The following is a 26,259-nucleotide window of genomic DNA, read 5'->3' as shown; positions in this document are numbered from 1 at the left end:
AAGGATGACCGGGCACTTATAAATTCCCGGGAATGGTACCCTATTGAGCGATTTGATATATATATATATATATATATATATATATATATATATATATATATATATATATATATATATATATATATATATATATATGAGAAAAAGTTATGCATAGACTCATGGGGATGCGCGTCGGGGGACAGTCTAAGATTTTCGGACTTGTCGAGTTGGCTGGATAACCGACAGATGAGCTCATTAGCCATAGGACAGGCATGCATCATCTGCATTTGTATGCTTTGCTTTGGTTTGAACTTGTTTTGGTTTGCCTAATTATTAAACTGTTCTTAACTGCTACCTGAACTATTTGCTGTAACTGCTACCTAAACCTGTGCTTTCCTTGGCTGCCTGTGTTTGTCCTGGTGTGCTACATTTGAGAATAAACTTTGGTGCTGAATTGATGATTGTGTTGATTGATAGCGTGGTTGGTTTCTGATTGAGATTTTCTTATAAGAAAAGAAAGGTTTTGGATTTCTGAAAGATTAAACATTGTTTCTTTGCAAAGGTTTTGAACGATTAGCTATTGGTTTTTAAAAGGATTCATAAGGCAATGATAATCACTAAACTTGAAAACAGTTTTCTTATTAAATATCTTCTTATGACAATTCTGAAACTCCGTGGTGAGACCGTGTGGTTAGGTTCTCACCCCCTACAGCTTTACCTTTTTAGGAATCGGATGAAAAAGCATAATGAAGAGTTATACCGCGTTATTGTATTAATTAGATACTTTTTTTCTTCCCTCATCTTTGTTATTACAATTTTGTAAGAGGGATAGGAGTTGTATGTTTTATATGTATATAACATTATAAGCTATTATGTAAGAAGTCTTGTATATAAATTTTTTCCTGTTTGTTTTTTTAAGATAAAGTATTTATTTCCGAATTTCAATGAAGTCAGCGATACGATGTCGAGTCAAAGGCTCCTATTTTAATATTAAGTATATGAAGTTAGTCGTAATACTTCTTGCTATCAGAGTGGCGCAATCAGAAGCGTGACATTCTGGTAGTGAGAGTGTTACATAAAATTATAAAAAAATTAATTTATTTAGAATGAAAGTGTAAAATTATAAAAAAAAATTATACGTAATATGATTAAGTAATGAAAGTGTAAAATTTATTTATTTATCAAAAAATTACATTACTTTAAGAGTAAAATTATAAAAAAATTAATTTATTTAGAATGAAGGTAATGTGATTAACTGTAATTTACTTAGATGTGATTAAAAAATAATTGAATACTATGTACAGTAAAGAATTGATATTATTAAAGGATAAAATTAAAATTTATTTCTATGTATCGTTTTTGTCCCCAATGTTTTCGTCCTATTTAAGTCCCTAACGTTTTAAAATTGTCTCAATTTTATCCTGTCGTCAATTCTGTTAACGAATCCCTAACGGTAGGACAACATTGAGTCAATTTTGAAACATTAGGGACTTAAATAGGACGATTGAAACGTTAGGAACAACTTTAAAACTTACCCCAAACTTTAAAAACAAAAACAATACTTTACTCTATTAAAATTTATTATATAAAACACAAAAATTTTACCACAATAGATAAACACAAAATATTAGTTTATCTCCACGTTATATTATAAGATAATTTATTGTTTAAAATTTAAAAGTATACCATTCAAATTAAAAATAATTTTATTTAAGACAATTTGTGTCAAAATTCAAAATTTTCTTGCATTTAACTTAAAAATTTTGCACAATTAAAACTTCTCTTCCTCTTCTTCATTATTGTCATCATTTTTTTTCTTTATCTTCTTTTTATTTCACATTTTCATAATTTTTTTGTTTTTATTGTCTTCAAACAAAAAATGCTGCAAATAAGATATAGGAGGAGAAAAAATATAAAAAAAGCAGCAAAAACATCCGCCATAGGAGAACAACAAGAAATAAAAAAGAAACACACAGAAAAAAAAGTGCATAATTCACAAATATGTTATGTGAGTGATTTTTTGTTGAATTTAGGTTAACTAGATTGGACTTATATAGTTAACAAAAATATTTGAGTATACAGTGGAACTCTTAATTTATTTAATATTTTAAAATATTAAAAATTATTTTGTTAAAGAAATTATTAAAAATAAATTTAGAATACCACTATAATAATAATATGATAAAATATTACTAAAGTTAACTGTCTATCACTACTATTTTAAATATGAAAAAGTATTTATTTTTTTATAAGCATAGTAATTAATTATTTATATTATACATTTTAATTTTAATTTTTTTTTTAAAATTAAATTTTAAAATTAAAATTTAAAATAAAAAATAAATAAAAAATTAACTAATATTAATTAAAAAATAACTGTTTCTTATTTTAACTACTTATATAAAATGTTCTTACAATTAACAACTAGATACTATTAGACAATATTATTGTGTATTATTTTAGGATAAAAATTTATATGCAAGTGTTTTTATAGGAAGATATTAATCGAAAATTTAAAAATATTATTTATATATTAAAATCAATCACAAAATTATTAAATAATTTATATATTTAATTTATTATTTAATAATTTTTAATTATCAACTTTGTATGGATGCAATGGTAGCCTTATTTTAGATGTGGCATTATCTCCATCATTTCCATCTTACAGCTAGAGTTACACATTGCTAATTTCAAGCATTTCAGGTGCAGTAACAAGATGTTCTTGATGCGTCTCACCAGTCTCATGCAGTTTCAGTGCAAACTCCAAACACCAAACAATTTCATCCATGGAAGGTCGTTGGGAACCATCTTCATGCAAACATCTCACAGCAATGTCACCAAACTTCGTCAAGCACTCCGGTTCAATCTGACCCTCCAATGCTTTGTCCACAATCTGATCCAACGTGCCATCTTCATAACAAGATACAGCCCAATGAGCAAGTGACATCTGTTGTTTTTCCACTGTCCTCATCAAAGGCGGCCTCCCACACAGCACCTCAAACAGCACTACTCCAAAGGAGTACACGTCAGACTTCACAGTTAAACGCTGTCGTTTATAGTACTCTGGGTCTAAGTATCCAAGACTACCCTTCACTACAGTGCTAATGTGGGTTCTTGAAATGCCAGAGGGTCCTATTTTGGACAAGCCGAAATCGGAAACCTTGGCCACCCATTTCTCATCCAATAAGATGTTGGTGCTCTTTACATCGCGGTGAATGATATTGTGGACCGCACCTGCATGGAGATAATGCAACCCCTTCGCTGCTCCTACGCAGATATGCAACCGTTGCTTCCAGGAAAGGGAAGGGTTATTATTATTGTTGTAGAGATGATCTTGTAAGGTTCCTCGATCCATGAAATCATAGACCAACATCATCTCGTTGCTCTCACAGCAATAACCAATGAGGGAAACAAGGTGGAGATGGCGCAGTTGAGAGAGCATCTGAATTTCGGTCCTGAATTCCTGAACCCCTTGCTGTGAACCCGGTTTTAACCGTTTGATCGCGACTGGTGTTGAACCTTCGTTGATGTAGCCTTTGTACACGTTGCCAAAGCCTCCCACCCCGATAAGGAGGAGTTCATCGAAGTTATTGGTGCATGTTTTCATCTCAACCAAGGAAAATCGACGACAAAGAGCGGATGGCAATGGTAAGGTTTGAGTGTTGGCTACTTTGGAAGATATCTTTATGTTATTTTTCTTCTGTTTTCTAAGGAGGAAGAAGACTACACTGGAAAGAAAAATGAATACTGCCGAGACAGAGATTATTATGATTATTAGGATCCTACTGTTGTGTGAGCTTTTAACAGAGACAGAGAAGTGTGGTGGGGCAAATAGATGAGGAATAGGGTCAGGGTTGGGTCCTGCCAGGCTATTAGACACAGTGTCACTAATTTTGAAGATTTCAAGGCCGTTCAAGAAAGGATCGCCTTGTAATGTTTGACTTTGACCTTCTCGGAGAGCCTCGTGCAGTTGGAGTGAAAGGTTAAACTTATCCTGAGTAGTCCCTGAAATCGTAACTGCATAGTCTCTCTGTACAGCAATTCCCGTTTGCTTGCTCCATTTTAGAACATCCGCGCGGTCCTCCGCCAACTGGCCTGCTATGTAGATGTTGAACACTCTCTCACCGGTTTTATTAATGCTTGGGTCTAGCTCGCAAAAGTGAAGCCTGAGCATGTAGGTGAAGCCAGAATCAACAGGGAACTCCCAGGTCAAATTGGTCATTTGGTTGAGAGTTCGATTCCTGCCCATATGACGTGATGCTGTGTAGAGTTCAATGGGTGCTTCATAATCAGGACTCACAGTGATGTTCATATTTCCGGTCATATCACCGGGTAGCATATACAGAGCACTTGGCGTTCTTAAATAATCAGCATCGTCTCCTGCCCAGTTCCTGAGCATGCCAGTATCAGCTTTAGGTGTGATTGTGTTGCCGCCAGCTTTGATTCTGTATTCTGTCTGCAGGGCACTACTGTCTTGCATAGTGTATGGGACGCCTGGATGACCCACAAATACAACTTCTTGTCCACTGGGTTCAGTGAAGTAGAGATCAGTGGGCATGGCCACCACTTCAATTCCATTCACAAACGCGTAAGAATTTGGATGGGATGTGTTTGGTGTGAAGGTCAGGTTGATCCTCTGCCCATCATCCACGTTGATTATGTATTCTTTAAACATGGTGTCCCTGTTTGCAGCATCAGCGTTAAGCGAAGCATTGAAATCCTTAAGGAGTGTGAAGCCCTCGGATTTGACTGTGAAGAAGGCGTTATTACGGTCAAAGCCAGTGTAAGAAGCAGGGTAGAAGAAGAGACGAACAAATTTCCGGCCAAGTGTGACCGGGAAGGAGTAACTGAATTCAGAGTTAGACAAGCGAGCACTGTTATATGGAACTTGGTAAAGAGGAAATTGTGTGGTTGGTTGAGCAACGATGGTTTTTGTGTGTTGAAGAGTAAAGAGATTTGAGTGTATGTCTCCGTTCCATGACCTTTCACCGTCGGAGGATTTGCCACTTGAGCCACAATTGATGCTGTAGCTATCAACTGGAACATAAGCTTCAATGGATATGGCCAAGTCCGAGAGGAATAAGAAAGAAAGGTAAATGGTAGAGGTTATGCTATAACTCTTTAAGTTCATGATTGGAAAAGGAGAGTCGAGTGTTTAATTGCAATGTGGTTTGGGACAAAAGGAATCAGTGAAATTATGAAGAATTAATGTGGTGAGGCCATTGTTCCGATTGCCGGTAGTTACTAGGAAGAATGCTTGAAAGTACGGGGCAAGTAGTAAATTGTTTGTGATTGTGACCCTAGTGACCCCTGGTTCGGTTGTTTGACTTGTTCAACTTTTGAAAGATTAATGGTGATATATGTCACTTTTGGATGCACACTTATTGATTATATTAAAACGATTAATAAAATAGAGGAATGCTAGGTGCAGCAGCTTTTGTGATTTGTAGCTATCAAATCGTCATCAATAATGGTTTTAATGGTGTGAGATTGGTGTGAGATTTCATCAAATGGCTCACTTTTCTTTACTAGTTACATGCTGGCCAAAATTTAACAAAGTTGTTGGCCTCTAAACTTTTCCAATAAAATATGAGAAAAAATGTTTATCACTTAAAAAAAAGAAAATGTACATAAAGAATATATACAAACAATAATATAAATATAATTTTCTCTTTGAAAATGTGTGCAACGACTGGCTCATAAACGTGGATTGGTAGTAAAATATTAAAAGCAAGATAAAGCATATTGGTAACGTAGCTCATGTTTGATTCGATGGAGGACTAGTTCGTAGTGTTTAATTCAGAGAAAGAATATGTTTATGATGATTTGATAATGATAAAAATATATAAAGACTTGTTAAAGAAGCATACTATTGAATGCTATAGAAGTGGGGAATCAAAACTAAACAAATAAGTTTATGCGCAAGGAAAAATTACTTTGCATTTGTTTTGAAAATGATATAAGGAGGGTTGTCACGGTTTCTACATAGATATCATATAAGGAGACACGTTTTCTAATTAACGAAGACAAGATTAATTAATGGAAAGTCTTGGGGAAGGTCTTTTTATTCATACAAATCAAAGTTATGAAAACTCTGGGCTATAACTAAAATAAGGGAACCCATTCCCTTCACACAACATAGGTTATAAGAAAATGGAAAATTGCACTGTTACACATACATAATTATCACGAGAAAACAAATGAAATCTTTTGTGTCTAAATTAAATTGTCTTGAAAACAACTATTTTGGCTGAGAATTAAAGCACATAATTGGTATTCAAGCAGAATTAGAAAGACTGTGAAGAAGTTGGAGGTAATAGTTCCAAGAAGGGCTTGCTTCAGTGATTGGTTGTTTCCCAAAAGGATGCTCCTCAACAAACTTTGGAATATTTTCAACATTCTTCAAGTCATTTAGATATTCTATCAGCCATCAGGTCTCTTGGCCTCCAGCACCTGTCAAAAATAATAGCTGTGTTATTATTGTTCAAATATAATCTTCGAAAAAAACTAAATATTTTAAATTGTTTGCCCTTTACTAACTCCTCGTTTTTCTAATCTCTATTCTATCATCATCTCAACTTCTTCTTCCTTATGCTTTTTTAATTTCAAGAGGAAAGTGACAAATAAATTTTTAAGAATTTATATTTTAGATAAATTAATTTCTAAAAAAAAAGAAGTATTAATAAAATTTTTTAGGATAAAAAAAATGGACAAGTTAGTTAAAATTAAGATTTTTTATTTTAATCATAAAAGTTAATTTAAAGGTAGTAGTGTGTTCATATCTACTATTCTAAAAAATTTTACTAATATTTTTTTTTTTAAAGACTAATTTATTCGAAGTGTAAATTTTTAAAAATTTATTTATCACCTTACTTTATTTTTAACTATTATATCATCTTCTTCTCAATTTTTATTTTTTTTATTATTTTTTTTTCATTTTTATTATTGTTTCTTTCTTTTTTTTTTTCCACTTATTTTCTCTCTTTTAATTATTTCCTTTATATATCCTCATCCATGCATATTCTTCTTGTTTTTAATTTTGATTCATTTGTTTATTTAACGCTTTCAATTTCTATTTTCCTTCTTCTCCATATTTTGAAAAAAATATTTAATTCTATTTAAGATGTAAAATTGTAAATTATATAAATAAATATAAATAATATTTATATTTATCTGTCTACTTTTACCAATAATAATAGTGTTCATACCCTGACCTAATAATAAGACCCAGGTCTAAATAAAAGGCCCAATCCCAAAGGATGAGCCCCGCATTTCACCCACCTTCCTCCCAGGAAGTCGGTTCCTACCCCAACTTACTCTAAAAGAAGTTGGGGACGAGAGTTAGCTGGCAGATAAACACTTGTTTGAATGAGTAACTGCTCCTAGAATCTCTCTAACCACTTCTAGGAGCCATATCTTAACCTCCCTAAGATAAAGGGACGGTTAACACCCTAAAAAAAGTGGCACTACTTCAACGGTGATTATTGGTTCACCACTATAAGTACACTGACATCCCTCAGGTATCTCTAAGTCCCAATACTCTCTAGACTTGCTCACACCCTTGCTGACTTAGGCATCGGAGTGTCTTTACAGGTACCACCCCCCATTCGTTCATACTCACAAGTCGGACGGAGGCCCCCAAGGTGCAGACTCGCTCAAAGGCTTCCTTCCTCAGACGATTGGGCTAACCTAGCAAGTCCAGCCTACCATCTCCGGTTACCCATCGTAACATTGGCGCCGTTGCCGGGGACCCGAGAGATCAACCTGTGATGGCGGACAGATCCCCTGAGGATGGTCATGTAGAAACAGATTCCGAACAAGAGAATCTGGATACCGAAAATAACGACGCGGACTTAACCCTCCGCCAGGAAACCAACGATCAACACAGAGAGGGTACCTCCGGAGTCAAAACCCCGAAGGTGAATTCTTCTGAAGGCTGTGAATCGGAGAAGGACGGACAGTCCCACGCAACTGAACTTATGGGATTAGTTCATGTCCACCAAAGTCGCTTGGAACAACTAGAACAGGAACGAGAGCGACAAAGGGAGATAGAAAAGCACCTAAGAGAGGAGATGGATCGACGAAAAGAGTTAGAGAAAAAACTCTTAAAGTTAGAATCCTCCCTCAAAGGTCGGAACTCCCGTGACGATAGAGAAGAATCGCCCCTAGGAGGGGAAGATCCTTTTAGCGAGGACATAATGAGGGCAAAGGTTCCAAGAAACTTTAAAAGCCCCGATATGGACCTCTATGATGGAACCACAGATCCAAAGCATCACTTGAGCAACTTTAAAAGTCGGATGTATCTGGCTGATGCTTCCGACGCAACGCGTTGCAAAGCTTTTCCGACCACTTTGTCGAAAGCAGCGATGAAATGGTTCGACAGCCTCCCCCCAAGGTCGGTAACCAGTTTTGACAACCTCTCAAGGAAGTTTTTGATGAGGTTTTCTATCCAGAAAGACAAAGTGAAACATGCGCCAAGCCTCCTGGGAATAAAGCAAGAGGTCGGAGAATCCTTACGAGCCTATATGGAAAGGTTCAACAAAGCATGTTTAGAGATTCAAGACCTGCCCACAGAGGCAGTCATAATGGGGTTAGTCAATGGGCTTAGAGAAGGTCCATTCTCACAGTCCATATCTAAAAGACACCCCACCTCTCTAAGCGATGTACAGGAAAGAGCCGAAAAGTACATCAACATGGAGGAAAATGCTAAGCTGAGAGACCTAAGCTGCCGACCTGGGCACCCTCCTTCAACAAAAGAAAGGGAGAGGGAAACCAAGAAGAAGGAAGAACTCGGTCCCGATAGACCAAGGAAATATCACTATTATACTCCTCTAAAGGTCTCTATAGTGGATGTATACAGAGAGATTTGTAATACTGAAAGGCTGCCACCCCCCAGACCCATTAAAAATAAAAAAGGTGGGAGCCGCAGTGACTACTGTGAGTACCATAAGATATATGGTCACTCCACAAACGACTGCTATGACCTTAAAAATGTGATAGAAAAGCTGGCTAGAGAAGGTCGGCTTGACAGATATCTCATAGAAAGGTCAGACAGTCATGGGAAGAGAAAGTGAGATGATATGGATAGAAGAGACCCACCACCGCAGACTCCGGAGAGACATATCCACATGATCTCAGGGGGGTTTGCGGGAGGGGGACTCACCAAATCCTCTCGCAAAAGACATCTCAAGAGAGTCTACCAGGTCGGAGGAGAGTCATCCGACCTCCCTACCATTTCATTCACAAAAGAAGATGGGCAAGGAATAATCCCTGGAGACGATGATCCAGTGGTAATAACTATGATCCTAGCAAATGCCCATCTCCATAGAACCCTAGTAGACCAAGGAAGCTCAGCGGACATTCTTTTCAGGCCCGCTTTCGACAAACTAGGGTTGGATGAAAAAGAGTTAAGAGCCTACCCCGACACCTTGTACGGATTAGGCGACACGCCAATAAAGCCACTGGGATTTTTGCCCCTCTACACCACTTTTGGAAAAGGGGAAAAATCAAAAACTCTGAGTATAGACTTCATAGTCATCGATGTAGGGTCAGCATATAATGCTCTAATCGGCAGAGCTACCCTTAATCGACTCGGAGCGGTAGTATCCACTCCCCACCTTTGTATGAAATTCCCGACCTCAGCGGGGATAGCAACGGTAAGGGAAGACCAGAAATTGGCAAGGAAATGCTACAATGAAAGCCTAAACCTGAGAAGGAAAGGCCAAGAAGTCCACACAATAGAGCTCGGAGGTGCAAGGGCTAGAGAAGAGCTGCGACCACAGCCGGGAGGAAAAACCGAGGAGATACAGGTAGGCGAAGAGGAAGGGAAAAATACTCACATAGGAGCCAACCTAGGGGAAACCCTAAAACAAGGGTTGACTAAGCTCCTAAGAGATAACTCCGATCTCTTCGCCTGGAAGGCCTCCGACATGCCTGAGATAGACCCCGAGCTCATGTCCCACAAGCTTTCGGTCTACCCAGGGTCCCGACCTGTACAACAAAAAAGACTCAAGCTCGGCCCAGAACGAGCCCTAGTAGTAGAAGAGCAAGTACAAGCGCTTCTAGAAGCCGGCTTCATCAGAGAAGTCAAGTACCCAACATGGCTAGCCAATGTAGTGCTAGTCAAAAAACAAAATGGAAAATGGAGAATGTGTGTCGACTATACCGACTTAAATAAGGCCTGTCCCAAGGACCCTTATCCACTGCCAAGTATTGACACCCTAGTAGACTCCAGCTCGGGGTATCAATACTTGTCGTTCATGGACGCCTACTCGGGGTATAACCAAATCCCGATGTATGAGCCAGACCAGGAGAAGACGTCATTCATCACACCCAGAGCTAATTTCTGCTACGTGGTCATGCCATTTGGACTGAAAAATGCAGGGGCCACATATCAGAGGTTGATGAATAAGGTGTTCGACTCCCACCTTGGAGGCCTAATGGAAGTATACGTCGATGACATGCTGGTGAAAACCGAAAAAGAAGTCGACCTCTTGTCAGATCTCTCACGAGTCTTTGACACCATAAGGTTACACGGGATGAGACTAAATCCCGCAAAGTGTGCCTTCACGGTAGAGGCAGGAAAATTTCTAGGGTTTATGCTGACACAAAGAGGGATCGAAGCAAATCCCGATAAGTGTAGAGCTATCCTGGAGATGCAAAGCCCGACTTGTTTAAGAGAGGTCCAACAACTGAATGGCCGACTTGCAGCCCTCTCCAGATTTTTGGCAGGATCAGCATTAAAATCCCTTCCACTGTTCTCCTTATTGAGAAAGGGATGTCAGTTCGAATGGACTCCTGAATGCGAGGAGGCGTTCCAGGAGTTCAAAAGATTCTTGAGCCAACCTCCTATTATGACCCGACCTATAGCTGGAGAAGACCTCGTCCTATACCTATCTGTAGCAGACAAGGCCGTCTCATCGGCCCTGATAAGAGAAGACGAGGCTGGTCAGCATCCAGTATATTTCATCAGTAAAGTTCTACAAGGTCCCGAGCTAAGGTACCACAAACTAGAAAAGTTTGCCTACTCCTTAGTAGTAGCCTCACGGAGGCTACGGCCTTACTTTCAAGCTCACACAATAAGAGTTCGCACGAACCAACCCATGAAGCAAATCCTCCAAAAGACGGACGTTGCAGGGAGAATGGTTCAATGGGCAATAGAGCTTTCTGAGTTCGACTTGAAGTATGAAACCCGGACGGCGATTAAAGCCCAGTGCCTCACTGACTTCATTGCAGAATACGCGGGAGACCAAGAGGAAAAACCAACTACATGGGAACTCTATGTAGATGGATCCTCAAACAAAACAGGAAGCGGTGCAGGCATAATATTGGTGGATGAAAGAGGAACCCAGATAGAGGTTTCCCTCAAATTTGAATTCCCAGCTTCAAATAACCAGGCAGAGTATGAAGCTTTGATTGCTAGATTGAAGCTGGCGGAAGAAGTCGGTGCTACAAAGGTGATGATATACAGTGACTCGCAAGTGGTGACCTCCCAGATAAGTGGAGAGTATCAGGCAAAGGACCCAAATATGAAGAAGTACTTAGAAAAAACTCTGGAACACCTTGGGCGCTTTGCAGAAACCAAGGTCAAACACATAACTCGGGATCTAAATAGCAGAGCAGACGCCCTATCCAAGTTAGCAAGTACCAAGCCAGGAGGGAATAACAGAAGCCTGATCCAGGAAACTCTCCAGGAACCCTCCGTAGTAAAAAAAAAAGACAAACAAGAGGTCCTTGAGGTAGTCGGATTAAGCCTCGGATGGATGAAACCCTTGGTCGAATACATGAAATTTGACATCCTCCCGAAGGAGGAGAAAGAGGCCAAGAAAATTCGAAGGGAAGCACAACACTACACCTTGGTGAAAAATATTCTCTACAGGAGGGGGATATCAACACCATTGTTAAAGTGCGTACCGACCTCAAAAACCACCGAGGTGTTAGAGGAAGTCCATAGTGGGATCTGTGGAAATCATCTCGGAGCAAGGTCATTGGCTAGGAAAGTGATCCGAGCTGGATTCTACTGGCCGACCTTGCAGAAAGATGCGACCGAATTTGTGAAAAAGTGTCAACCATGCCAGATGCATGAAAATTTCCACGTGGCTCCCCCGGAGGAGCTCATCAGCATCACTTCTCCATGGCCCTTTGCAAAATGGGGAATGGATTTGCTAGGTCCTTTTTCCCAGGCGCCAGGACAAGTCAAATACCTGATCGTGGGAATAGACTACTTCACAAAATGGATAGAAGCAGAACCATTAGCCACCATCACCGCACAAAGAAGTCGGAGGTTCCTCTACAAAAATATCATCACAAGATATGGGATACCCCATTCCATTACTACAGATAATGGAACCCAGTTCACCGACTCCACCTTTAGAAGCCTAGTAGCCAGTATGAAAATCAAATACCAGTTCACCTCGGTGGAGCACCCGCAAGCCAACGGGCAAGCCGAGGCAGCCAACAAAGTCATACTGGCAGGGCTGAAGAAAAGATTACAAGATGCAAAAGGAGCCTGGGCCGAAGAGCTCCCACAAGTGCTATGGGCTTACAGGACAACCCCCCAGTCCGCCACTGGGGAAACGCCCTTCCGACTAGTCTATGGCGTAGAAGCCATGATACCAATAGAAGTCAACGAACAAAGCCCAAGAATAATCTTCCATGACCAGATCGGAAACGTACAGGGGCACAAAGAGGAGCTCGACTTGCTTCCCGAAGTCCGAGAGGAAGCCCAGATAAGAGAAGCAGCGTTGAAGCAAAGGATGACTACAAGGTACAACAAAAAAGTCATTCGAAGAGCATTCTCCCCGAACGACTTGGTCTTGATCAGAAACGACATTGGAGTCAACAAATCAGGGGAAGGAAAACTCGCTGCAAATTGGAAGGGACCATACAAAGTCAAGGAGGTCTTAGGAAAGGGTTATTATAAAGTAACCGACCTGAACGGAACCGAGTTACCGAGGTCGTGGCATGCTTGTAATATGAAAAGGTACTACAGTTAAAAGCGAACTCTACTCCCTGATGTACTCTTTTCCCAACTTCATGATTTTTTTTCCCAAAAATTAAAGGGTTTTTTCTGGAGAAGGGTTTTTAACGAGGCATCATAGTAGAGGCTAAGGGAAATAGATTGTCAAAAACCCTTAGTAGCAATAAGGTACCTCCCCCATTAATAAAGATCTTTTCCATCTTACAAAAATCTCTTATAAATTCCTTTTTGTTTTCTAAGTCTTTCTACGAAATGCGCCGACTTAAGCTCGACAAAACGTAAAAATCCCATCAACCGACCTAGATGGTCGTTAGGATAAAATGACGAGGTACAAGTCGGTGTAAAGAGGTTATAAAAGTTGATCGTAAGAAACTCGGAAACATTCCGACTCATAAGTCGAAATAAAGAACCGAGTAAAAAAGAAAACGAATCGCAAAAATAACCTAAGTCATAAAAACTCAATAAAACAAAATTGAGTACGAGGAATAAACAAAAGAGATCGAAAAAGTCCAGGGAAAGGTCAGAAAGCTGTCCTAAAAATCCTTAAAACAAAAAGGTTCAGAAAAACAGACAAGCTAAAGAAAAGATGTTTCAGAAAAAGATTAAGGGGGGTTTGAAAAATCACTGTCAAAAAGCATGCACGCATAAGATAAACTTAAACCCTTATTAAAAAAGGGTATTTTAAATATTTTGTTTACGGCCTTATAAGGCCAGAAGCAAATTGTTCAAACAGCACCAAACACAAATAAAAGTTTAAAAAAAAAGGGGGGGGGACCCACAAGCCGGGCCCCCATATAGCCAACAAAATTATTTTTTCGAAAGAGGAATAGACGGATCACCACCACCAGAGTCAGGAAGAACACCACCAGGACCGGGGAGAGAGGCATCCATTGGAGACGAAGAGGAAGTCGGAGGGACTGCTGAAGAACTCGGAGCGTCCTTTGAGTGAGGAGGGGACTCAATGATCCTCTGCCCCCGAGTCTTCAATTCTGACTCGGAAACGATCATGGGAGCAGGGGGATCAACTATGGCACCGTCAATGACGACTTTGTCAGGATCCAAAGGAGAAAGGTCCAAGTCAGGAGCAATGACTCCAACTTGTTCCCTAAAGATCCTCCAAGCCTCCTCGGCAGCCTCAGCAATAGAGTCCTCCAACTCGGTATATGCCTTCCGAGAATTCAGCAAATCATTCTTCACAGACACAAGATCTTCAAATAAACTTTGGTAGCTGTCCTGCGCTGTCTTCCTCAAACCCACCTCCATGTTGCATTGGGCCTGCAACTTCCTCTCCCTCTCCCGAAGGCCATCTCTCTCCTCCCTCAGCTTGGCGACCTCCTCCTTCAACCCCCTCTCATGCTCTTGATATACAAGAAGCCTTCCTTCCAGCTCCTCAACCTTCGAGGTTGAACCCAAAGAGTTGAGAGGAGCCTTCTCAAAAATATCTAAGAGTTTACTGCAAACACCCGCCGCCCTGAGACTCTCCTCAACCAAAGAGGTAAGGTGATTCCGAACAGATACATCATCCATCCTCATATGAGCATGGGGGTAGATGTACTTTCGGACGAATGCAAGGGCATCCGCCTTAACCTCACCCTCAAAGGAAGAGCTAGACTCTAAAGTCTTACGCTTCCTCCTCTCGGGCTCAGGAGAAGGTCGGGCGGAGGGAGGCGGCTGAGAGAAAGCTGAAGAAGAAATCACGATAGGCTGGGAGGGAGTCCCAACGTTCCGAGGAGAAGGGGGAGGAGGAGCAGAGATAACCGCCTTGGAGCCACCAGTCCTGGCTCGAGACCTCGCTTTGACCTCCTGGACTCTCTGGTAAGATTCCTGAGCATTCTGCTTCGCCATCTCTACAAAAATAAGAAGTAACTAAAAGTTAAACAAGTGGGTACAAGAAATCATAAGTCGGAAGCAAATTAGAAAAAGCTACCTAGCTGTGCCTGGACAAAGGTCGGGGACCCCTGGAGAAACTTTTTAGTGTCCAAATATGGGGCCCTCCCCCACACTTCTCGGAGGAACCCCACAATGGCTGCTTCTACCTCGTCCAGGTCGTCCAGACCATATTTCTCGCAGGGGGAGGCCTCCAGCTAGTATAGAGGAAAGCGAGGAGAAGAACTCTCGTCCAAGAAAAAGGGGTGGTGACCTTCTACAACTTGAACTTTGAAAAAATAGTTTTTAAAGTCGTGGAAGGATTCGTCAAAAAGGGTGAAAACTCTCCGACCTTGTATGGCTCGAAAAGACACCCACTGTTGCTTGTTATTTAGCCCACTGAAGGGCTTGGTCATATGGAAGAGATAGAAAAAAAATTCTCAGAGAAGTCGGGAACTCCAAAGCCTGGCTAATAAATTGATAAATTTTCAAAAAACCCCGAGAGTTGGGATAAAGCTGAGTAGGGGCAACTCGGCAGTGACGCAACACAGACATCTCAAAATTTGAAAAAGGAAGGAAAACACCCAAACGGGTGATCATGCACTCATACATAAAGAAAAAATGAGGGGCCGCCTCATTGACCCTCCCAAAACAAACCCGGTCTTCTGGACCCGGGACTACCAATTCATACTTCGGCTCATCTTCCTCAGAAGTACAAATTCTGTGGTGAGTACGAAGATGGGTGATAAACTCAGTATCGACCGAAGGCTCCTCCCCTAGGACCGTGACATCAACCCACTGAGAAAGAACATCTACGGAAGCCATTTCTTTTCTTAAAAAGGTGACAAAAAACCTACAAGGGAAAAAGAAAAGGAAAATAAAAAACACGGTCTCTAAAGGGGGGGAATACGGAACTAAACAGAGGACTACAAACCAACCTATCTACAAAATAAAGGCATGCAAATAGAAAGCATGATTACAGAAGGAGAAAATGCTAACCTTTATCTGAAAATGAGGTTGGAGGAAGTAGAAGCCTTCGAAACACAAAAGTGCAGCACGAACAAATGAAGAAGAAATTTGAAAAATCGCAGAAACGAAACAACGAAAAAGAGGGAAAGTATTTATAAACATGTTAGGGACACAATGGTAAAAGCGAGGCAGTCATTAATGAGAATGCACCGTTACCAAGACCATCAATCCCTACGCACATCCCTAAACGGACACGACGCTTGATTAGACGTAACTGTCAGAACCAAAAGGTCACGAAAAGTCACGTCGGTTTCAGAACATCACGTCGGTCCTCCAACAAGTCGGCTACAACCCCGAGTAGAATACTCGAACCCAAATCTTAAAAAATTGGGCTCGAGTAGGGGCACTGTTCATACCCTGGCCTAATGATAAGGCCCAGGTCTAAATAAAAGGCCCAATCCCAAAGGATGAGCCCCGCATTTCACCCACCTTCCTCCCAGGAAGTCGGTTCCTACCCCGACTTACTCTAAAAGAAGTCGGGAACGAGAGTTAGCTGGCAGATAAACACTCGTTTGAATGAGTAACTGCCCCTAGAATCTCTCTAACCACTTCTAGGAGCCATATCTTAACCTCCCTAAGATAAAGGGACGGTTAACACCCTAAAAAAGTGGCACTACTTCAACGGTGGTTATTGGTTCACCACTATAAGTACACTGACATCCCTCAGGTATCTCTAAGTCCCAATACTCTCTAGACCTGCTCACACCCTTGCTGACTTAGGCATCGGAGTGTCTTTGCAGGTACCACCCCCCATTCGTTCATACTCACAAGTCGGACGGAGGCCCCCAAGGTGCAGACTCGCTCAAAGGCTTCCTTCCTCAGACGATTGGGCTAACCTAGCAAGTCCAGCCCACCATCTCCGGTTACCCATCGTAACAAATAGCATGATTTAACATATTTATAATACACGCACAACAATTAAATACAAATTGTGATGTTTATAAAATAAAATCGCAAAATATCTTCTTAAAATTAGAATACAAATGTCTAGGACAGAACCGATGATCCACTCCGGATAATAACTCATCAAAAGCTGAAACTAATCCTGCAACATTTACATAATTCACTTTTTTAGGGACATGATTAACCTAAACATAAATAGTGAGTACAATATTAAAATCGAACACATCCAAGTGAGAATAATTGAAAAATACAATATGCTCTGTTAGTATAATCGACCGTAGGATAACATTAAATTACTTTTATAAACGTTAGGAATACAAATAGGATGATTTAATCCTTAGGAATACAAATAAGATTTATCCCAAATATTAGAGATAAAAACGATACTTTACTCGTTTAATTTCTATATAAATTATCTTTTATTTCTAATTAGAGATAAGTTCTGATAATTGAATTATTTTATTATTCTCATACATTTTCGATATTGACTTGATTGCGTTGTTTAATGGCTCACATTTTTTAAAATCTAAATATAAATAAGTTATAATTTATTTTATAAATTGGAGTTCTTTATTTTTAAAAAATATTTTATTATAAGTAATTAAATTAATTTTATAACTATTTGAGTTTAATTAAATTTAAATTTTTATATATATTTTTTTATGATTGAAACTATAATTCTAACAATTTATAAGTAATGAAAATTATATGTATATTTTAATTTGAGTAATTGATATTTTTAATTTAAAAATAAAATTTAGTTAATATTATTATCAAACTCGATATCTGTCGATATAAGTAAATATCGATATTTTTTGGTGAACTTAATTTTGCTAATAATTCACTATATATCTTTTATTATTATGTTACTTATATTATTTATATTAGTAACTCATATATATTATTAGTTGTGTTTTAATATATCAAATTTTTATAATTATCCATTTAGGATATTTATTATAACTTGAACAGTTAACTCAACAGTTTATAAACGCGACACATGTCCTATAAAAAGACACCACATTATTACCATTTGATTATATTCTCTTCTTCATTCGGCCCAAGCTTAGAAATAGAAAGAGAGAACGCGAAAAATTTTCATAGAACCTGAAAGGAATTAATACTCAAAATGACCTCTAAAATTTGACTACCGACTTAATTTAACCTTTTAATTTTTAATTGATCCAATTTATACCCTGAAATTTTAAAGCGTGACTCAGATTGATCCTTTTGTCCAATTCCGTCACTGGAGTGATGATGTGGCACCCAAATCTCACCACATGTCTCTCCTTTCTCTTACCATCACCATCACCACCTCCCTTCTACTAACACTCTCTCTCCCCAACAAACAACAACATTCACAACCCATCAACACCCACACATTTCTACCGCTATAGCTTTGAAGAGCATAATACCTATACTCATCATTCCTTCATGACTGCAAGCAGACAGCAAACCAATGAATGTGACATCGTTAGAGGCAACACCATGAACCATCATTTGTGAAAAGAGCTGCAATGCTTGCTTACCATAACCATTCACCGCTATGCCGCAAATAACGGCACCCCAAGAAATAACATCCTTATGCACAATTATGTTGAAAATCTTGAACCCCGTTTTTATATAACCATACTTAGCATATATGTTGAACAATGCATTCTCAATGTTACCATCAATCACAAGGTCACACCATCCATTGCCCCAAATTCGAAACACCCTCACCCATTGCACCCATCTTTGTGGTCTTATTAAGAGGGATCTAAAGTGTGGTGTGGTGTTGTGTTTCTTTTTCTTTTTCTATTTCTCTTTAATTTGTTAATATTAGTGATTGCTAATGTTGTTTGCTGGGGAGGAAAGAAGTTAGTAGAGGAAAGATGGCGATGGTGATGGTGAGAAAGAGAAGGATCAAATAATAGAAAGGTCCTTCATAAATGGCGGTGGACATGTGTGGGTGTTGGTGGGTTGTGAATGTTGTTGTTTGTTGGGGGTGGGAGGGAGGGTGTTAGTAGAGGGGAAGTGGTGATGGCGATGGTAAGAGGAAGAAGGAGAGGCATGTGGTGAGGTTTGGGTGCCATGTCATCATTCCGGTGATGGAGTTAGATAGAAGGGCCAATCTGAGCCACGCCTTAAAATTTCAGGGTATAAATTGGATCAATTAAAAACTAGAGGATCAGATTGACTCGGTGATCAAATTTCGGGGGTCATTTTGAGTATTAACTCAACCTAAAAGCTTTCGAGTTCAATTTCTTGAGATCCGTAATTTTAATAAAAAATTTAATCCGGTAAAAGTGTTCGTATTTTCTTCTTCTATATATTGGCGTTATTTTTTTTTGGTAGAAGTTGGGGGTGATGTAGCTCTTCTTTTTCTTGAGTTCGACTAATTAGAATTCTAGAAGACAGATGATTTTTTACATTTTTTTCTTTAGCAGCTTGATCAGAAAATTTTTTCAGAGTTTTCATTGTGTTGATTCTACACAGAAATAGAATTTGATAATTTTATAATAATTAAATGTAAATTTGATAAGTGAATGTTGGTTTGATTAATTATTATTTGAGTTTGAATATGTTTATGTTAAATTATTGTTATTTTCTTAAGATTTTGATTCGGTTAATTATGAGCAGTCCGGGAGTGTTTTGATTATTTTGAGAGTAAAAATGAATTTTCAAAAATTTTAAAACTTATATTAACTAATTTTAAATTAAATAATTTATATATTTAATTAAATTATTATTTAACCATTTTTAATGATCAATTTAATATGGATGCATGGATGCGACTGGTAGCCTTATTTTAGATGTGGCGTTATCCCCATCATTTCCATCTTACACAGTTACACATTGCTAATTTCAAGCATTTCAGGTGCAGTAACAAGATGTTCTTGATGCGTCTCACCACTCTCTTGCAGTTTCAATGCAAACTCCAAACACCAAACAATTTCATCCATGGAAGGTCGTTGGGAACCATCTTCATGCAAACATCTCACACCAATCTCACCAAACTTCGTCAAGCATTCCGGTGCAATCTGACCCTTCAATGCTTTGTCCACAATCTGATCCAACGTGCCATCTTCATAACAAGATACAGCCCAATGAGCAAGTGACATCTGTTGTTTTTCCACTGTCCTCATCAAAGGCGGCCTTCCACACAGCACCTCAAACAGCACTACTCCAAAGGAGTACACGTCAGACTTCACAGTTAAACGCTGTCGTTTATAGTATTCTGGGTCTAAATACCCAAGACTGCCCTTCACCACAGTGCTGATGTGGGTTATTGAAATGCCAGAGGGTCCTATTTTGGACAAGCCGAAATCAGAAACCTTGGCCACCCATTTCTCATCCAGTAAGATGTTGGTGCTCTTTACATCGCGGTGAATGATATTGTGGATCGCACCTGCATGGAGATAATGCAACCCCTTCGCTGCTCCTATGCAGATATGCAACCGTTGCTTCCACGAAAGGGAAGGGTTACTACTATTGTTGTAGAGATGATCTTGTAAGGTTCCTCGATCCATGTAATCATAGACCAAGAGCATCTCGTTGCTCTCACAGCAATAACCAATGAGGGAAACAAGGTGGAGATGCCGCAGTTGAGAGAGAATCTGAATTTCGGTCATGAATTCCTGAGCCCCTTGTTGTGAACCCGGTTTTAACCGTTTGATCGCGACTGGTGTTGAACCTTCGTCGATGTAGCCTTTATACACGTTGCCAAACCCTCCCACTCCGATAAGGAGGAGCTCATCGAAGTTGTTGGTGCCTGTTTTTATCTCAACCAAGGAAAATCGACGACAAAGAGCGGATGGCAATGGTAACGTTTGAGTGTTGGCTTCTTTGGAAGATCTCTTTCTGGTCTTTTTCTTCTGTTTTCTAAGGATGAAGAACACTAGAATGAAATGAAAAATGAATCCAGCAGGGACAACAGAGATTATTATGATTATTATGATCCTCTTGATTGAGATTTGAACAGAGACAGAGAAGTGTGGTGGGGCAAATGGATGAGGAATAGGGTCAGGGTTGGGTCCTGCCAGGTTATTAGACGCAGGGTCACTAATTTTGAAGATTTCAAGGCCGTTCAAGAAAGCGTCGCTGTACCACGTGCGTGATGCAGGATGGAATTGGAGTGAAAGGTTAAACTTGTCCTGAGTAATCCCTTGGCCTTGGATCATAACTGCGTAGTCTCTCTGTACAGCAATTCCCTCTTGCTTGCTCCATTTTAGAACATCCGCACGGTCCTCCGCCAACTGGCCTGCTATGTAGATGTTGAACACTCTGTCACCGGTTTTATTAATGCTTGGGTCTAGCTCGCAAAAGTGAAGCCTGAGCATGTAGGTGAAGCCAGAATCAACAGGGAACTCCCAGGTCAAATTGGTCATTTGGTTGAGAGTTCGATTCCTGCCCATATGACGTGATGTTGTGTAGAGTTCAATGGGTGCTTCATAATCAGGACTCACAGTGATGTTCATCTTTCCCGTCATATCAGCAGATAGCGCATACAGAGCACTTGGCGTTCTTAAATAATCAGCATCATCTCCTGCCCAGTTCCTGAGCATGCCAGTATCAGCTTTAGGTGTGATTGTGTTGCCGCCAACTTTGATTCTGTAGTCTGTCTGCAGGGCGCTACTGTTTTGCATAGTGTATGCGGCGCCTGGCTGACCCACAAATACAACTTCTTGTCCGGTGGGTTCAGTGAAGTAGAGATCACTGGGCATGGCCACCACTTCAATTCCATTCACAAACGCGTAAGAATTTGGATGGGATGTGTTTGGAGTGAAGATTAGGTTGATCCTCTGCCCATCATCCACGTTGATGATGTATTCTTTAAAGATGGTGTCGCTGTTTGCAGCATCGGCGTTAAGCGAAACGTTGAAATCCTTAAGGAGTGTGAATCCCTCGGATTTGACCGTGAAGAAGGCGTTATGACGGTCAAAGGCAGCGTAAGAAGCAGGGTAGAAGAAGAGACGAACAAATTTCCGGCCAACTGTGACCGGGAAGGAGTAACTGAATTCAGAGTTAGACAAGCGAGCACTGGTATATGGAACCTTGTTCGGAGAAGGTTGTGTGGCTGGTTGAGCAACGATGGTTTTTGTGTCTTGAAGAGTTAAGAGCTTTGAGTCTATGTCTCCGCTCCATGACCTTCCACCGTCGGAGAAATTGCCAGTTGAGCCACAGTTTATGGTGAAACTATCAACTGGAACATAAGCTTCAATAGCTATAGCTAAGTCCGAGAGGAACAGGAAAGAAACATAAAGGAGAGTGGATATGGCAGAGGTTATGCTATAAGTATAACTCTTCAAGTTCATGGTTGAACAAGGAGAGTCCGGTGTTTAATTGCAGATGAGGTTTGAAGCAAAACGAATCAGTGAAATTATGAATAATTAATGAGGTGAGGCCATTGTTCCGATTCCCGTAATTACTAGGAACTGGGCAAGTAGTAAAATGCATGATTGTGACCCTAGTGACCCCCTAGTTCCGTTATTTGACTTGTTCAACTTTTGAAAGATTAATGTTGATATATGTTTTACTTTTGGATACACTCTTATTGGTTATATTAAAAATTTAAAATGATAAAAAATTTAGGAAATTAACTATAATATAAATCAACTAGCTAGAATTTTTTATTTAATTTTAAAATTTTAAAAATTAAAATATTTTTTTTTTAAATAATGGACTGATTTTTCAACTAATTGCCTTTATTTCTAATTGGTTGCTAACGGAACTCCAGCTCATGTTTGATTTGATGGAGTAGTACGTAGTGTTTAATTCAGAGAAAGAATATTCTTAGTACTTTGTTTTTGGTAAGAAGAAGACATTTATATCAAGACGATCATTAAACACGCTAGTATTTTTAGTCAAGTCAAGTAAGATTATTGAAACTGAAAGCTTTGTCTGGTTCGTTTGGTTCTTATGTTTGGAAGCCAGGAAACCGTAATATCATCGTCTAGAAAATTAAACTGGCGTATAGGGAAGGGTGGTGAAGAAGACTATTAATGCTATGCTAGACTGAGACCTTACACGTTCGATGTTTAAGTCTGGAAATTTCAGTGAGGGAGCGAGAAAAATAACTAATCAAAATTTTAAAAACTGAGTGTATCTAATTCAACTCCAAAATTTAGTTTAATGGTGCTTGTGCATGAATAGTATTCTTTACTTTTTTTTTTTTTGTTAATTATTCTTCTTTCTATTCTTTAGTTACATGGATATTCGGATATTACCGATGAAATGGAATAAATATATAACTTCATAATGCTCCATATAAAAAGCAGATAATATAGATTAAGTATTTTTTGTGGTTTTATCAAGTTTAGCGGTGGTATAAATTAAAAAAAAGTAAAAAAGTAATATATTAAAAATATTTTACTAAGAATTGAGCAAATAGAATAACATCCTAATTTAAAAAATACAGTCACTCATATCAAGATGGATGAAACATCTTTTTTTAAAGATGTATGAATTTTATCAATTAATATTAAACATGTGATATTGGTCGAATTAAAATATGATTTATTTTTAATCGGTTTTATTTAAATTTGATTATGAAGTTTTTTTTTTCCCTTATATGAACCAATTGGTGATATTGAACCAAATATTTTTTTAAAGAGTAAAGTATTGTTTTTGTCTCCAACGTTTGGGGTAAGTCCTAAAGTTGTCTCTAAAATTTTAATCGTCCTATTTAAGTCCCTAACGTTTTAAAATTGACTCAATGTTGTCCTGCTGTTACGGATCCGTTAACAGAATTGCCGGCGGGACAAAATTGAGACGATTTTGAAACGTTAGGGGCTTAAATAGGACGAAAACGTTAGAGACAAAAATGATACATAAAAATAAATTTTATTTTTATTTTATCTTTCAATAATATTAATTTTTTACTGTACATAGTATTCAATTATTTTTTAATTACATATGAATAAATTACACTTAATCACATTATTTTCATTTTAAATAAATTTATTTTTTTATAATTTTAAAGAATTTTGAGAGAGCGACGACAAGCTTGAGTGCGATGCTAGAGATAGTGAGAGAGACCGGAGACGAGAGAGGGAGAAAGCTTAAGTGCAAGAACCAGTGAATCACAGTGAAAAAGATAAGAGAGCTCGAGTTTCAGTGAGACATTGACGAGAGGAAGGGAATAGGGCATAAGGCTGATGAACGACGTCACATTACAAATTTACAGGAAAAAAAATTAAGCATGACCTAGCTCAAATCATATAAATCGGCCAGGTCAAATCAAACCGAATCTGTAAAATAAATTATTAATCGATTGTTTTATAAATATTACAAATCATAGTGTGACATGTCAACAACTTTAATAAAAGATGTTCTAAACATCCTTGTGTGAGTATTTCCTTAAAAAAAGTAAAAAAAATGAAATGCAAATGCATAAATGAATTTAAATTATTCAAATTTTGGTGTGACAGTTCCAGATAAAACAGGAACTAATTAATATCACAAGAGCGATATGAGCTAAATAAATTACATGCCATAATTTTAATTGTTGATACCCTTAAGCTAATAACATCATTTTAGTAAATCAGTTAGATTGACTATGTTTTAAGTTAGCTGTAACTAGCTGTAACATTATTTTAGCAAATTAGTTAGGTTAGCTATGTTGAGTTAACTTTATTATATAACAGCAACCTACCATTCCTTATTTGTGAGATTCACCACTTAAATTTGTATACCAAACTTTTTCTTTAATCTGAATCTCTTCTTTTTCTCTGAGTTCGAGTCACAAGTTTCCCGAATTTGAACATGGTGCGGTGAGCGCCTTGTAACTCCGTTCGTGTTCCTTCATCTTTCTCAACTCCAAATTCTTTCTTCTCCTTAAACAACCATGGCATACCATCAAGAGCCTCCAATTGTGGTGAATCCAGGGTCCAACAATGAAAACCTGAATTCAAATTTTCAGTTTCCACTCCCATGTGTTACAACTCTCAACTTACAAAGACTTCAGGCACTAGACTCGAAGATACAACCAAGTATAGGCAATTCATTGGGCGCCTCATCTACCTTACCAACACACGTCCGGACATCTCTTTCGCAGTTAGCAAACTTAGTCAATATCTAGATTGTCCTACTAATGATCATTATAGAGCTGGCATGCATCTTCTTCGCTATCTCAAAGCCTCTCCAGCAGCTGGTCTTTTCTTCAGCAGCGACTCTGACCTCTCTTTATCTGGCTACACAGATTCTGATTGGGCGACCTGTGCCGATACACGTCGTTCTATCTCTGGACAATGTTTCTTTCTTGGCACTTCCCTCATCTCTTGGAAGAGTAAGAAACAAGACACGGTGGCTCGCTCCTCATCCGAGGCTGAATACAGGGCAATGGCCCTTGGTTCTATCGAAGGACAATGGCTTCTTTATCTCCTCAAGGATCTCAATGTCGATCATCCAAAGCCTTTCACAATGTACTGCGACAATCAATCCGCACTCCATATCGCTGCCAATCCTGTCTTTCATGAGCGAACCAAACATATAGAAGTGGATTGCCATATCACAAGGGAAAAGGTTCAAGTTGGGATATTCAAGCTACTGCCAATCTCTTCAGCTCACCAAACAGCTAATGTATTCACCAAAGCTTTGTCTCCTGGACCCTTCAAGCAGATGTATTTCAAGTTTGGATTAGTGAATTTTCACTATCCAGCTTGAGGGGGGATGTTGATACCCTTAAGCTAATAACATCATTTTAGCAAATCAGTTAGATTGGCTATGCTTTAAGTTAGCTGTAACTAGCTATAACATTATTTTAGCAAATTAGTTAGGTTAACTATGTTGAGTTAACTTTACTATATAACAGTAACCTCCCACTCCTGATTTGTGAGGTTCACCACTTAAATTTGTGTACCAAACCTTTTTTTTAATCTGAATCTCTTCTTTTTCTCTAAGCTCGAGTCACAATTTTTCCGAATTTGAACATTAATCTTTTAAATTTATAATTTGTAGTCATATAATGTGGTACTCTTAAATTTTATTTTCATATAATATGGAGGTATAAACTTATGTATCGAGTGCATGTGTAACAAATTAGCTCATTTTAAAACAAGACTAATTTAAAAAAAAAAAAAAAAAACCTTCATAATGCGATTATTTTTAGTATGTTGCTTTTCAATTTGTTTTTACTTCCATTTTTCGCTATCAATGTCATCCTCCAACATCATTTTTAGGTCCCGCAAAGTGGTGTTTCAACGTATAAACTCTACCTAAAAAATCTTATGATAGTGTTTGCATCGTAATTTTTTCTTTCCATATCCTTCAACAGGAATCTCATGCTCTCATCCTGCGTTATTTCTAGAGCATTCTTGGCCATTTTTTATTTCCAAAAAAACGTAACGATTCCAATGGTACTTCCAGATTGAGATTTGAGAACTCTAATTGGTACCTGAATTTTCACTAGCCGTAGCTTCAATTGGCGGCATGCCTCATTCCATTTATAATTTATATATATAAAAAATATGCAGTTAACTATAGCACCAAAAGCAATTTCAGAACATAAGAGAAATTCA

General features: G+C 38.6%; 3 protein-coding genes across 5 annotated transcripts; all 3 read right to left on the bottom strand.

Annotated features, from left to right (window-relative positions):
- Positions 1 to 2,569: 2,569 nt before the first annotated feature.
- On the bottom strand, positions 2,570 to 5,154 carry LOC107622974 (receptor-like protein kinase FERONIA). Of its 2 annotated transcripts, XM_088484699.1 has the most exons (2): positions 4,866 to 5,103; positions 2,590 to 4,084 (listed from the first exon to the last, which is right to left on the bottom strand). In XM_088484699.1, exons 1-2 carry the CDS (start codon positions 4,959 to 4,961, stop codon positions 2,657 to 2,659), a joined length of 1,524 nt encoding a protein of 507 aa, XP_088340825.1. In that variant the 5' UTR covers positions 4,962 to 5,103; the 3' UTR covers positions 2,590 to 2,656. The 2 variants fall into 2 exon arrangements, with proteins under 2 accessions (XP_016180545.1, XP_088340825.1); XM_016325059.3 differs by having other exon boundaries at positions 2,570 to 5,154.
- Positions 5,155 to 13,768: 8,614 nt separating this feature from the next.
- On the bottom strand, positions 13,769 to 14,488 carry LOC148581973 (uncharacterized). Its single transcript, XM_088494762.1, has one exon. It carries the CDS (start codon positions 14,486 to 14,488, stop codon positions 13,769 to 13,771), a length of 720 nt encoding a protein of 239 aa, XP_088350888.1.
- A 4,931-nt stretch (positions 14,489 to 19,419) lies between these two features.
- On the bottom strand, positions 19,420 to 22,245 carry LOC107622973 (receptor-like protein kinase FERONIA). Of its 2 annotated transcripts, XM_088484693.1 has the most exons (2): positions 21,791 to 22,031; positions 19,420 to 21,009 (listed from the first exon to the last, which is right to left on the bottom strand). In XM_088484693.1, the coding sequence occupies exons 1-2, from the start codon at positions 21,884 to 21,886 to the stop codon at positions 19,591 to 19,593; spliced, it is 1,515 nt and encodes a 504-aa protein (XP_088340819.1). In that variant the 5' UTR covers positions 21,887 to 22,031; the 3' UTR covers positions 19,420 to 19,590. The 2 variants fall into 2 exon arrangements, with proteins under 2 accessions (XP_088340819.1, XP_016180544.1); XM_016325058.3 differs by having other exon boundaries at positions 19,420 to 22,245.
- Between the last annotated feature and the right edge of the window lie 4,014 nt (positions 22,246 to 26,259).

This window comes from Arachis ipaensis, chromosome B10 (genome assembly GCF_059453495.1).
Source record: "Arachis ipaensis isolate K30076 ecotype BB chromosome B10, ASM5945349v1, whole genome shotgun sequence".
NCBI lineage: Eukaryota > Viridiplantae > Streptophyta > Magnoliopsida > Fabales > Fabaceae > Arachis > Arachis ipaensis.
Note: the sequence above shows the minus strand (reverse complement) of the source record. Positions and strands in the feature narration are given on the sequence as shown.

Coding starts and splice junctions, on each gene's coding strand:
- LOC107622974 (XM_016325059.3), bottom strand. CDS start 5,113: ATGAACTTAAAGAGTTATAGCATAACCTCTACCATTTACCTTTCTTTC.
- LOC107622973 (XM_016325058.3), bottom strand. CDS start 22,056: ATGAACTTGAAGAGTTATACTTATAGCATAACCTCTGCCATATCCACT.
- LOC148581973 (XM_088494762.1), bottom strand. CDS start 14,488: ATGGATGATGTATCTGTTCGGAATCACCTTACCTCTTTGGTTGAGGAG.